This window comes from Saccopteryx leptura, chromosome 7 (assembly GCF_036850995.1).
Source record: "Saccopteryx leptura isolate mSacLep1 chromosome 7, mSacLep1_pri_phased_curated, whole genome shotgun sequence".
Taxonomy (NCBI): Eukaryota; Metazoa; Chordata; class Mammalia; order Chiroptera; family Emballonuridae; genus Saccopteryx; species Saccopteryx leptura.
Genome location: NC_089509.1, coordinates 115,437,992 through 115,451,761, shown reverse-complemented (window position 1 = coordinate 115,451,761; position 13,770 = coordinate 115,437,992). Strand labels below are relative to the sequence as shown.

Sequence of the window (13,770 nt, the reverse complement as noted above, 5' to 3'; positions counted from 1 at the left end):
CATCAGACTGGGATGCGGAGGACCCAGGTTTGAGACCCTGAGGTCACCAGCTTGAGCGCGGGCTCATCTGATTTGAGCAAAAAAGCTCACCAGCTTGGACCAAGGTTGCTGGCTTGAGCAAGGGGTTACTCGGTCTGCTGAAGGCCCACGGTCAAGGCACATATGAGAAAGCAATCAATGAACAACTAAGGTGTCACAACGAAAAACTGATGATTGATGCTTCTCATCTCTCTCCATTCCTGTCTATCCCTCTCTCTGACTCTCTATCTCTGTAAAAAAAAAAGAAAGAAATTCAAACCTATATTCTTGTGATCATAATAGCTTTATAGTAAGACTGATTACCTGTCTCTCTTTTGGTCTAGAATGCATGAATACACATCACACTACGTACCTAATTAGTGTACAGCATGACTTCTCGCTATGAAGAAAGCTTTTATGGCTTTCCTAAGATGAAGATATTCTAATATGGAGTCCTGGTATGAGCACAGGCCAGTGATACTGAGAGATTCTATGTAGGCACTAATGTGTGCTAGCACTGACTCTGCCAAGTCTCTTAACTTCCCGAAGCCTCAGTTTGCTCATCTATAAACAAGGACTTCCACACGTCTTATGATCTAGGTCATAAGGTCTTGACCACAAAACCTTCGCTAAAAGTTAACAGGTGTTATGGGAAATTACTAAGACTGACATCCACACTGGAACTCATATGACAAGATGACATTTGTGTTCAGGATTAAGGAAAACCAAGAAAAAAGCATCCCATTCTAGAATGAGAATACCAGAAGTTGTCACTATAACTATCTTTTTAAGACCACAGATATTAACTGAAACTAATATATTATTGGACATCAACTGTAATTAAAACATAAAATGAGCCTGACCAGGCGGTGGCGCAGTGGATAGAGCATCGGACTGCAATGCAGAGGACCCGGGTTTGGGACCCCAAGGTCGCAGCTTGAGCGCGGGCTCATCTGGTTTGAGGAAAAAACCCACCAGCTTGAACCCAGGGTCTTTGGCTCGAGCAAGGGGTTACTTGGTCTGCTGAAGGCCCGCGGTCAAGGCACATGTGAGAGAGCAATCAATGAACAACTAAGGTGTTGCAAAGCGCAATGAAAAACTAATGATTGATGCTTCTCATCTCTCTCCATTCCTGTCTGTCTGTCCCTATCACTCTCTGCCTCTGCCAAGTCTCTTAACTTCCCTAAGCCTCAGTTTGCTCATCTATAAACAAGGACTTCCACACGTCTTATGATCTAGGTCATAAGGTCTTGACCACAAAACCTTCGCTAAAAGTTAACAGGTGTTATGGGAAATTACTAAGACTGACATCCACACTGGAACTCATATGACAAGATGACATTTGTGTTCAGGATTAAGGAAAACCAAGAAAAAAGCATCCCATTCTAGAATGAGAATACCAGAAGTTGTCACTATAACTATCTTTTTAAGACCCGTTCCTGTCTGACTCACTCTCTGCCTCTGTAAAAAATAAATAAATAAATAAAAATTAAAAAAAAAAAAAACATAAAACGAGAAAGGAAAAATAGAAATGGATACTGAAATATTTATAGACGAAATGCGACACCTGGGACTCTGCTCCACCGACGTGTGCAGGGAGGAGAGTAAGACCGGCACATGTGGCTGACCCAAGTGCCAGCCAGGGCGAGGGCACCGAGTGCTTTCACTCCCCACATCTACATGTGACAATTTCCATAACGTCAAGAAAAAAAAATAAGACCACAGGAAATACAGATTACAAATATTAGATTAAACAGGTCATTAATCATCTGCCCGAAAGGTCATTTGGGGAAGACAAAATCTGATTTTCACGTTTGCCTGGATTGAAAAAAAGCTTAAAGTATGATTATGAGCAAGACTCTATGACCTGACCGACGTGAGCATCACTGTTACTTCTCTGCTTGGAGATCTGATTTCCCACCCTGCCTGTGTCCCACTGCCGAGAAGCTGCATGACAGGCGACCACACATTGAAGCTCCACGAAGTCCCTTCTTGCTCTTTTTCCCTTTTATCTTTCTGCTGAAGAGGTCTCAGATTGAAAACTTGAGATCATGCACCATCACTCCCATGGCTGCCGCTCACCACCTCCTGCTGGCTGGTTCTGTCGGGTACCTGTCAGCTGTGGTCCGTCCACTCTCAGAAACACATACTGACAGAATCCCAAATTATCAGCAGCTCCGTTATCCCATGCACACAACTTCAATGTGACAGGAGGAAAATAGGAGCTGCTGGGAGTTGAGGGCAAGGGATTGTGACATTGAGTGCCATCAGACCTTTTACCAATCATCACTGACCTCTGAGGCACCCAGGCCGCCCGGCGAATCCCAGGCGTGCTGTGGGAGTCTGGCACATTTGGGATGGCCATCGCTCAGCCACATCTCACTACTGAAGCCCCTCCTTACGCCTGGACTGAAAGCTCCCCACAGAACCCCACCCCATATTTACAGCGAGTCTCTCTCTGCTGGAAGCTGGCTCCTCTAACCTACCATGAGCACACAATCCAAGAGGCAGCCCAACCTTCTGGTCTCTGCTCTTCCTGTCTGCCTTTCCCCCTCATTTGAGAGCCCAGAACCAGGTACTCTCTGTTCCCCAGGTTGGTTCAGTGTGTGCTCAACCATCCCAGTGGGGACCACATTATCCTTTCGTACTAGGACCCAGCTCTGAACTCCAGCTGACAGCCCAGACATCACAGTGGCTTCTACCAGGAACGGATTTCTGCTTCCAACCATGGGCTCCTAATGGTCAGAAGTCACGCAGAAATGAATATAAATCATGAAGCCAACAGTTGTCCTACTGACCCTTCAAAACAGACCATTGACTAGACTCTCACTCTAAATTGGAGCCAAGTAGTGACAGCGACTGCATAAATTACTAAATCCTCACCATCCCAAATTAGTCTTCCCTTGGCTATCCCTGACGCTTCCAATCCTCTCTCTCCACCCGTCCTCTATTACAAAGGACAGGTGTAATAAATTCTGCCCTCCAAAGTTAGGCAAACTATATCAAGTCCGTTCCACCACACCAGACAGAACCGACAGGCATAAAGGCCTTCTATAAATAAAGCAAGAAAAGCTTAGCTGCAGGAGAAAGGGCCCTTTGCCGTGCTGTTACCACAGAAGGCTGGGTGGGGGTTTGGGGAGAAACCATACTTACAAAGACACACACTGCAGTTGTTGGGACCCTCACTTCTTTACTGGAACCAGGATGAGTATCCAGATTCTCCTGGGGAACCGGGAAAGAAGAGACAGAGCGCCTCCTAAGAAGCAACATAAAGGAGAACATTAGACACAACTGCACAAGACTAACTGTCCATCAAACTTAGAAGGGATCCAAGACCTTTTTTTATCCATAGCTTATTTTACTTCTAGACTCTTCAAACTACAGAGTAACTGGCCAAATCAGAAGCATCCTAGCTCAAACGACAACAGGGCAGACAGACAGCACATACGAATACTCTCCTGCTTGCTAACTCATGGACTCCAAACTCAGTGCTAAGCAGCAATCCTGAACAATCACTGAGCTCAGACAATAAATTACTGGAAAACTTTCTCCACATGATGGAACTACTAGCTCAGGAGCTCGATGGTATTTTGTAAAACAATTTATAAAGTCGTCTCTATGTTTAGTCACAATCATCCTCAGCGTACACGGTATATAAAGGCAAAGTCGAACACATGCCAAGAGAGAGCGGCAAGAGCCCAGCCCCTCACCCTGCTTGGAGGGCAACGCGTTCCTAGAACATGCAAAGCGTCTTGGTTAGCACACGGACACTGACGCTCACAGGCAGTGAGGCGGCGATTAGCTTCATCACCAACGACCCACACCCACATGCGGGAAAGAGTGGATAGTATTTTCACCTGGCAGCATCAGAAGAGTGGTGTCCCAAAAGGGGAGACTCGGACAGACTAAAGAGTAAGGCCAGGGATCAGCACGCAGCGAGAGTGAGAGAGAGGAAGTTGAGGAAAAAGGAAGAAGCTAAATGAAAAGCTGAAGTTAAGGCATCTGTATACTCTGCACCACTGAAATTCTGGTGTACGTTTAAAAAAATGGTAATGAATCGTGTACACATACTCAGGTATATTTACATACGTATCAACAAGGAAAGGTGAAGGTTTTCTAACCTACCCAAAGATATTAGTGATAGAATCCAGAAGGCCTCCAGCAGGCTGCGAGAGTCGCTTACTAAAGAGGAGGGGAGGATAGGTTTAAACCTTAGAAACATTTTGCCCAAATAATCAATCAATAAAAACAGTCCACAGAATGTTTCCCACTCGGTTCCCAAACCCCAGCCGAGAAACCCACCACAGCACACACCACTAGCCAACAGGAGGAAGGCAGGGGGGAAACCCAGCCTCAAAGTTTTAAAGAAACAGGTTCCTTAGCATCAAATCAACTTCCCTAGAAATCATGCTTTTTGACAATGAAACTAGCTGATCTAACAGTTTCTGGCTGTTAATAACCAATCCCCATTCTTTGGTCCTGCTTTATTAAAAAGAATCCTGGAGCCCACGTAAGAATTAAGCAGTATGATCTAAACAATCACCCTAGCAGATTTGAACTGTCCCTCTTTTAGGAAGCCACTGAACTTTGTTCTGTTCCTTAGTGTTGGTGGCAGCACTAAGGGACGGCTGGCCTCCTGTGAAGTAGAGGACAGCATGGGGACACTGATCTCTGCGGTTGTGCAAGAGGGGCCGGTGTTCCTGCAAAGAGACTTGGGTGCGTCAGACTGCCCTGTCGTGGCCACGATGTGCTGTCAAACCGCGCCTGAGCTCTCCTTCCGCGGCCAGACCTGTCTACTTACGAGGCCGCTCTGCTGATGGCTCGCATGGGAGAGGTCTCCTCGGTGTGATCAGAGGTTTCATCCACAATGACTTCAATGTCATCATCCCTGGAAAGAAGGGCAAGAGTCTGAGTTTTGATTCTGCACAACAGGAGCTCTGATGAGTCTGTTCTGCAAAGGCTAACAGCATTTCCTCGTCCACACAGTCTATGTGACTTTGCTAGGAAGCGATGGTTAGGGTTCTCTGAAGAAAAAGGAGTTGCCATGCTCTCAACAACACTGAAAGAAACACTCAACCTGTTCAGATCAAACCCAGAATGCTGATGGAAAATAACCTTAAGATACCACCTGGAAAGCAATTAAATAATGGTTTATTGAGCCCATAACCACAAACCAGTGCAAAGGTCGGTTCTTTCCGTCAGAAGTCTGGTCCACAGCTGAAGGGCTCCTGCCCTAACAACTGGACTGAATTGACCAATAAACAGTTCCCGTGAGAGGGGAGGGGCACAGAGGACAGGCGGGCGGCTACTCAGTACAAGGAAACCAGTGCAGGGAGAAGGCCCCGGGGAATAAGAAGAGGAACCTATAAAAGGACAATGAAATCACGGTTGCCTTAACAACCGTTTTAAATATTACTTAATAATATAAAAAACAGGAAGGCAGGATCTAAACACAATTCATTTTGACTGGGTATTTTAGGTTCCAAGTCCTCGGTGCTCCAGGCATCTATCTGGCAAACCCATCACATCTCACAGTCATCATGTCACAGGAAACTCTTTGTTGTCACTCATCCCACCTGACACAAATGTGCCTCTGCAATTCCCTTTCTTCTCATTTTCCTGCTGGGGGGAAGGCAATAATCATTTTGGTCTTAATGACTTCCTACCAAGTTGCAATCTTCATGGAGAAGTAAAATAATAAAATGTAATGTCCCAAAACTATATTACCTAGTTTTGGATTCATAAGAACTTGAAAGCAGGATTTTTCTATGATTAAGGATCTGGGTTAAGTAAATGTATACTTAAGAACCTGTTACCAAGCAAGTTAAACCAAGTCAAAGCAAACTTCTTTCCCTTGGCTATTGCTTCTAGGATTCCGTGGAACTGACCCAAGTCTGGGCCAGGACGCAGAGGGGACAAAGGCAGGACTGAGGAAGGGAGAACAAGGGTGGGCTTTACTTCCCTCTCGGCTGCGGTTTGGAGAGTCACTTGTGTTCGCACAAGGGCGACAACAGACCAGCGGAGATGGCAAGAGTAGCAAACATGAGCTGAGCAACGTCAATGCTTTAAAGTAGAATTTTATAGCCGTAAAGGTACTGGGAACTCTGCCCAGCGCCATGAGAAAGTACCACGGTTTGGCAATCGGTTATAAAAAACACCACCACCAACAACAAACCTTCAAAGATGTAAATGTCCTTTCCCCAGAAACTTCCCTCTTAGGGAAGCAGAGATGAAGAACGGGCCTCCCCCTCGACAGTGAGACATCCCTAGGTTCTCACCCTAGCTCAGCCCCTTCCTGTGTGACCTTGGGGTGCTCAACCTATCGAAACCGTGTCATACCTAGTTACCTGTTTATGCTGGCCAATAGCAGGCAGACAAATGACACCTTGTAAGCTGTTATTTTTAATAAGTCAAATTTCATTTCCAGTTATCTATTCACTTTGTGCTGTTGGAAACATATGCGTGCAGTTCATTTTCCATATCTGAGAGTATAGAAGAAATGTACACTTTACAGCTACAGCAAAGGCTTGGTGAGAGAACGTTCCTGTTTTCTTATGAATTACACCTTTGTGTGGTTGACGACTCCTAACAGAATTTAAACCACTTCCCTCCACTTATTTGGAAGCAACATTTTAAAAACCAGCAGATCATAACTATAAGGCCAAATTCCAGAATATGTTTCAACAGAAAAGGAACACATCCTGAACTAGAGGCAAAAGGAATTCAGTCATTAAAACATCCACCACCTCGGCCCTGGCCAGTTGGCTCAGCGGTAGAGCGTCGGCCTGGCGTGCGGGGGACCCGGGTTCGATTCCCGGCCAGAGCACATAGGAGAAGCGCCCATTTGCTTCTCCACCCCCCCCTCCTTCCTCTCTGTCTCTCTCTTTCCCTCCCGCAGCCAAGGCTCCATTGGAGCAAAGATGGCCCAGGCGCTGGGGATGGCTCCTTGGCCTCTGCCCCAGGCGCTAGAGTGGCTCTGGTCGGCAGAGCGACGCCCCGGAGGGGCAGTGCATCGCCCCCTGGTGGGCAGAGCGTTGCCCCTGGTGGGCGTGCCGGGTGGATCCCGGTCGGGCGCATGCGGGAGTCTGTCTGACTGTCTCTCCCCGTTTCCAGCTTCAGAAAAATACAAAAAAAACAACAACAACAAAACATCCACCACCTCAAAATGAAGCTTTAGGTCTCGGGGAAGAGTCTCCACCTATCCCAGACCAGGAATCTCCAACCGGTGCAATTCCTGAAGAGTCTCCACCTATCCCAGACCAGGAATTTCCAACCGGTGCAATTCCTTTTGTGCCAAGAGACCCTAGTCTTCACTTAGGCTTCAGAGATTTGCCTAAATGTCTCCTTAGTCACAGACGAAGAAAGCAAGAGGAAGAAGCCAGCCCAGAATTCCCTGCAACAGCCCCAAGCGGGCAGAAAACAGATCAGTGTCAATGGGAAAACAGTGAGGCTGTGTCATGTTAGGTGTGCAGAAGTCAGAACTCACATGCACAGCTCAAGAGGAGTGTAAACCGAAACAACTTCCTGGAAGGTAACAAGTGTCCTTTAATTTTCTCCCTTTAATATTTTACATTTCTTTTGACAATCTATAACATGGTTTTATAGAAATTAACAAAGAACTATTTAAAAAGAGCAAATCAAATTATTAAGAGCATGGTTTCGAAGCGCGTATCTCTACTTACTGTTCAACTGGCAGGGGCTCCTTTGCTGCCTCTGCAAGCTCTTTCTGCAGCCGGGCTTGCCGCCTCCTATTAAAAAAAAAAAAAAGCCCACTAGTTATGTTTGCATGGGGCTCTGGCTCTCAATAAACTAGCTCTAATAACACACCTAAATATTCAGTGTATTCAAAGTAACAACTGCCCTGGGCAAAGATAGCAAAGGTCCAAACCCAGAGTGTAACATAACTAAAGGTCCCATCACAGAGGCTTGCAGAGAAAGCCTGGAAGAAGGCTCACGTTACTAGAAAGTCCAGCCAGCAAGGGAGAAGCCAACCCTAAGGGACCCAGGGCCTCTAGACAGACGGGCACAAGGTGCACCCTGGGTTAGTCGCGGTCACAACTTAGTTTTCTGCAGCAGACAGCCTCACACTAACATACCGAGAGCATGAATAACACAGAGGTCCACTTAGAATGTACTTGTGCCTGGCTCAGCTTTATTATTTTACAGGTTTTAATTCCTTTAATCTTTACAACAACGCTTTGAGGCTAAATGTAATCAATTCCCACTTTATAAATGAGGAAACTGAAGTATAGTGAGATTCTTGAATCATCAAAATGGACACGACTTCAGCTCATTAGGGCTAGACACAGAAGTCTTGGCTGTGGCAAAATTTTAATGCTGTCAACAGTTGCACCCGCTCCCAGAACTACTTTTCTCTCTCCTTCCCAAGTCCACACGCAGGACTCCCCTCACCTCTTCCCTCCCCCTTCCGCGGCAATGTCGCGGTCTCTCTCTCTGCGGAAGGGGGGCCCTAGCCCCCTAGCCTGCACTGCTACTGCGCTCCTGTCAGAATTCTGCTACAATTCTTCTAGCTTCTAACATGAAGATCAATGTTCAAAACAGAGAAGACTACTCCAGCAGATACATCAGTCTTGGGAAGGAATGAGATTATAACTTGAAAAAGTATGTTACAATCTTAATTTTATACCTGGGAGACGAAAAATTAAGTTTTACAGGACAAACGCCAAAATCCAGTTTAACAAGTTTTCCTTGGCTAGAACCCACACCCTATGACTGTCTTTGAGGAAAAGGCAGCCTCTTGGTGTGGGGTGGGTAACCTCCCTGTGCAGGAAAGGCACCAGTCCGCAAGGGGGTCAAGGACAGCCTCGTGAGGGAGGCAGGATGCAAACAGCGTGCCACACGGTGAGCCAGGGACACAGAAGCTGCCTGGGGTGGAGAAGAGGAGTCTGGGGCGGGGAGGCCAGAGGGAGGAGGGAGCTTCTATGAAGGAACCATCTGAGCACTCCCAGGCCCCAGGTATGCAATCAGGTAACACATCCACGTGCACTTCCCCAAGGAGAACCCTGCAGGGGAAGGAACGGGGCTGTGCCGTGCAGACGCCTGCGTCCCCTCCCTGTGCCGGCGAAGCGCCGGGCTCCTCTTTAGACACACACATGCCCACTTCTCTGCCAGCAGGTGCTCAGCTGCAGGGGGTGGACTTCCCCACCCCCAGCGGCCTTCCAGCTCCAAGGCCTAAGCCACGCTACTCTACTCACAGTAAACACCTGACAGGAAGAATATAAACAAGACAGCTCATCTTTCCTTACTATGGTAGAAACTGAAGGAAGTTACAAAGAAAAGTAAAAAAGAAAAAAAACAAAACAAATCTTACCACCCAGAAATAAATCATATTAACAACACAATCCTTCTGTCCTAATTCATTGAAAATCCTACTGTATGAAAATATCTCGGCCCTGGCCGGCTGGCTCAGTGGTAGAGCGTCGGCCCAGCATGTGGAGGTCCCGGGTTCAATTTCCAGTCAGGGCACACAGGAGAAGCGCCCATCTGCTTCTCCACCCTTCCCCTTCTCCTTTCTCTCTCTCTCTCTCTTTCTCTTCTCCTCCTGCAGCCAAGGCTCCATTGGAACAAAGTTGGCCTGGGCACTGAGGATGGCTCCATGGCCTCTACCTCAGGCACTAGAAAGACTCTGGTTGCAACAGAGCAATGCCCCAGATGGGCAGAGCGTCGCCCCCTGGTGGGCGTGCCAGGTGGATCCCAGTTGGGCGCATGCGGGAGTCTGTCTGTCTGCCTCCTCGCTTCTCACTTCAGAAAAAAATAAAAATCTCAATTTATTTCTCTCTCAAGGGACACACCGCTTCTCATTTTTCACAGCTATGAATAACAAGTTATCACAAAATAGCATTTGTGAACCAGGCTCACACCTGCTGAGGACGGTGCCCCAGGTGGGTGCTCTGGCCAGGCTCGCTACCACCCCAAGTGCCTTCAGGCTGTGCACACGGCCCTCCACCAGCGCCCTTCACTTCTGCCTCCCAACAACCCGCTTTGCCAGACTCACTGACCATGTTCACGTCTCATGAACTACCTGTCTCAGTATTCTTTACTGTGTTAAAAATATTATTTTCTAAGAGCATGTCCTAATTGATTATCTTGGTTGTTTGATGTTAAATGTAAAAATTTTACACAGCCCGCTACTTCCATTCCTTTTAGTGGTTTGGAAGTCCCCCAACACTTCTACTTAGGAATTTCCACAAAATAAACAGCAGACAGCCACATTTTCCACTTCTACCTATGGTTTCAGTTTTTATACAGATTTTGAAATCTGCTTCGACATAGTATTTGCTAGGGTTAGTGCCGTCATTACAACTCTTATTTTCATTCATTCATTTAGATTAACTGCAATCATTTTTTCAAATTCTAAACTACTGACATGGGACTGAAATCATGTTCTCATCTCTGAACTCTCATTACTTGTTTCTCAGTTGATTATCTTAAGTTTCCTTGGAGGGTAATCACAACCACCCCCCACCCCCAGCCCTGCATTCGGTGTCCTGTCCAGCTGGTTGACCAAACATCTCCAAGTCCAGACGGCGGCCCTCCTCCTGGGGACGCATGTGGGACAACGGACCTTCACCACAAATGCACTAGACCCTCTGGAGGAACTTTCACAAATTTCCCTCCAGGGACCGACTCCCAGTGTCCCTGTCAAGCACACTATTGGCTGTTGGTTACAGGTATGAGTTTTATTTAGAAATTTCACATCTATATTCATGTGAGGTTGGGCTACAGCAGGGGTCAGCAACCTATTATGGCTCGCGAGCCAGATGTGGCTCTTTTGATGGCTGCATCTGGCTCGAAGACAAATCTTTAATAAAGAATAATGTTAAAAATATAAAACTTTCTCATGTATTACAATCCATTCATTTCCTACCGCTCTTGTTCATGGTTGGGGGTGGCTGGAGCCAATCACAGCTGTCCTCCGGGACAACACCAAATTTTTATTGGATAATGCCTAACATACATGGGTCGTTGTATGGCTCTCACGGAATTACATTAAATTAAATTAATTAATTTAATGTTCTCTGTTGCCTTTTTTTGGGTCTTTATTTTTTTCTATTTTTTTTAATCTTTTTTATTTTTATTGAATCCAGAGAGAGGAAGGGGGGTAAGGGGGAGACAGAAGCATCAATCTGTTTCTGTATGTGCCCCGGCCAAGGACCGAACCAGCCACCTCTGCATTGCAGGACAATGCTCCAGCCAAGCAAGCCATCCAGCCAGGGCACGGGATTACATTTTAAAATATATATGTGGCGTTCATGGCTCTCTCAGCCAAAAAGGTTCCCGACCCCTGGGCTACAGTCTGCTTGTATACTAGAAAACCAGAACTTTTGGTATGGGTCTGAATAGTTGTACAAAATTGGGGGGAGGGATGTCAATCTTTTTCTAATTGTGGTTTAATTTATATTGTTCAAGAACTAGCTTTTCTCCTCAAAACCCTGGAAGAATTCACTGGCAAAAGCAGCACGACCCAAAGCCATCTGCAGAGGCAATCATCTGCTCTGCTGGCGTGTTCTCATAAACGCAAACCTCCCTAACCCACCCGCTATTCTACCTTTGGTCTCCCAGTCGCGTCGCCCCCCCCCCCCCCCCCCCCCCCCGCCCCGTGGCTGGAGCGGCCAGGCTGGCTTCCTCCTTTCAAAGGCCTAGGTTCTACGTTACAAAGAAGGAACCACTAACCGGGAACGTCTCCCACCTTGAATCCTTTTCGTTCTCTGCATTGAGGCGATTGGCTTCCTGGGCTTTCTCGGCCATCCACCTGGTCACCAGCTCCTGGTTCTCCTCCGAAGTCTTCCTCAGCTTCTCCTCCAAGGCCGTGAACGTGATCTGCAGGGCGTCGTACTCGTCCTTCAGGGTCTGGTTGGCCCTCTCCAGGTCCTGCAGCCTGCTGCGCAGCTCCAGGCACTCGGCCTCCAGGTCCGAGATGGTCTGCAGGCACTCGGCAATTCTGAAAGCACCACACACAGGGAGGAACAGCACTGCGTAGGACCCTGCACGGGGCCAGGGGACTGCATGGGACTGCAGGTGCTCGAGCTGCATGGGGCCAGGGGACTGCACGGGGCCTGGGGACTGCACGGGACTGCAGGTGCTCGAGCTGCACGGGGCCAGGGGACTGCACGGGGACTGCAGGTGCTCGAGCTGCACGGGGCCAGGGGACTGCATGGGACTGCAGGTGCTCGAGCTGCACGGGGCCAGGGGACTGCACAGGGCCTGCAGGTGCTCGAGCTGCACGGGGCCTGGGGACTGCACGGGACTGCAGGTGCTCGAGCTGCACGGGGCCAGGGGACTGCACGGGGACTGCAGGTGCTCGAGCTGCACGGGGCCAGGGGACTGCACGGGGACTGCAGGTGCTCGAGCTGCACGGGGCCAGGGGACTGCACGGGGACTGCAGGTGCTCGAGCTGCACGGGGCCAGGGGACTGCACGGGACTGCAGGTGCTCGAGCTGCACGGGGCCTGGGACTGCACGGGGATTGCAGGTGCTTGAGCTGCACGGGGCCTGGGCCCAACAGTGACCTCAGACACGACACCTGGCACTGCGTGGCAGCCGGCATGGTCATTACAGCTCATTTAGCCGAGCCCAGCCCCAATGGTGTACGGGACAACTCCATTAGGAGAGACCCAGGGGTCAAATACAACCAGACCAGGAAGCATTAGTTACAGCACTGTCAGAAAAGCAGGCGGAGAAGAAGAGGGAGCTTTTGCTGCTTAACTGGAGTGGTCAGTGGGGGCTTACGAGGCCAGAAACGCTGTGTATTCTCTCAGCCCTACCACTTACTGAGCAATGCCTGAGGAAGCCCTCCACCTTGCTAGGACTCTAGAAATCTGGCTCGATGTATTAAGGAAAAAGACACAAATAAATCTCAGACTTAAGTCCCTATTTGTCAGCCAGGCTTCTCCCCAGTGAGACTAATCCTGCCCACAAACTCATCCCTGTTCTAAAGGGCCACACTCGACACCGTGGCCGCACTTCCACCACAGAAGCCAGCAGCTCGCACACCCAGTGTCCCCAGGGAGAACACTGAATGCCCCGAGGACACTTGCAAGTGCCAAAGGTACTTTCCAGGAGCACGCTGGGGCCTGAAGACTGCGGGCGCTGTCCTTGCCTTTCCCACCCGACAGCAGGCAGAAAAGGGTCCCAGGCTATGTGTGCACAGAAACAAAACTCTTGCTGAGTCCCCTGTGACCACCATTTGTCACCAGTCACCACTGGCCCTGCTCACAAGAGCACAGTGATAAAACAGCATGCTCCCACAGCCAGTCCCAAAGCAGGTGTTGTCTCTACTCACTTTGCTTCATTCATCTGCATCTCCCTGTCCTTCTGCTGCATTTGGTTATTCAGGTCAATCACCAGCTGAGCTAACTGGGGGCAAAGAACACTTTCGTAAGTAAGAGATTTTAGGGCCTCAGCTGAAAACGAAGTAACAGTGGGTTATCCTATTTTTAGGAAAGAAAAGGTGCCATGGGGTTGAGCCAAGGCAGGAGGAAATGAGCTGGGTGGTGGTGGGGGGTGGGGGGGGCGAGGGGCTATGGGGACGCTCATGGGGACGGCGTGTGCTGGTCCCTGAAGAAGGCGGGCTCGAGTGGGAGAGACGTTCTAGGTGACCACCAGGTTCCTGCTGAGGACACCTGGCCACCCCTCGCCCCGACCACCTCTCTAGATTCCTCAGCTAATGAAATCGTTGATCTATAAATTGTATTTTTCATAATTTGCCATCACATACACCATCCCTGGTAAA

At 48.5% G+C, this 13,770-nt stretch overlaps 1 protein-coding gene and 1 non-coding gene across 7 annotated transcripts in view; both read right to left on the bottom strand.

Moving 5' to 3' along the window:
• ATG16L1 (autophagy related 16 like 1) overlaps positions 1–13,770 on the bottom strand; it is a 47,561-nt gene that overhangs the window by 22,954 nt on the left and 10,837 nt on the right. For 4 of the 6 annotated variants that reach the window (XR_010746594.1, XM_066344908.1, XM_066344910.1 and 1 more), the window contains exons 4-10: positions 13,321–13,394; positions 11,729–11,980; positions 7,701–7,766; positions 4,820–4,906; positions 4,144–4,200; positions 3,876–3,923; positions 3,172–3,274 (exon numbers count right to left, since the gene is read on the bottom strand). Coding sequence is in view for 5 of the 6 variants with exons in the window: in XM_066344908.1 (XP_066201005.1) it covers positions 3,172–3,274; positions 3,876–3,923; positions 4,144–4,200; positions 4,820–4,906; positions 7,701–7,766; positions 11,729–11,980; positions 13,321–13,394 (687 nt within the window). In the remaining variant the exon portion in view is untranslated. The remainder of the gene's footprint in view (positions 1–3,171; positions 3,275–3,875; positions 3,924–4,143; positions 4,201–4,819; positions 4,907–7,700; positions 7,767–11,728; positions 11,981–13,320; positions 13,395–13,770) is intronic. The other 2 variants (XM_066344909.1, XM_066344911.1) reach the window with 2 other exon arrangements.
• Positions 2,045–2,313, bottom strand: LOC136379276 (small Cajal body-specific RNA 6). The gene has a single exon (XR_010746754.1). It is a non-coding gene; the product is annotated as a small Cajal body-specific RNA 6 (non-coding RNA).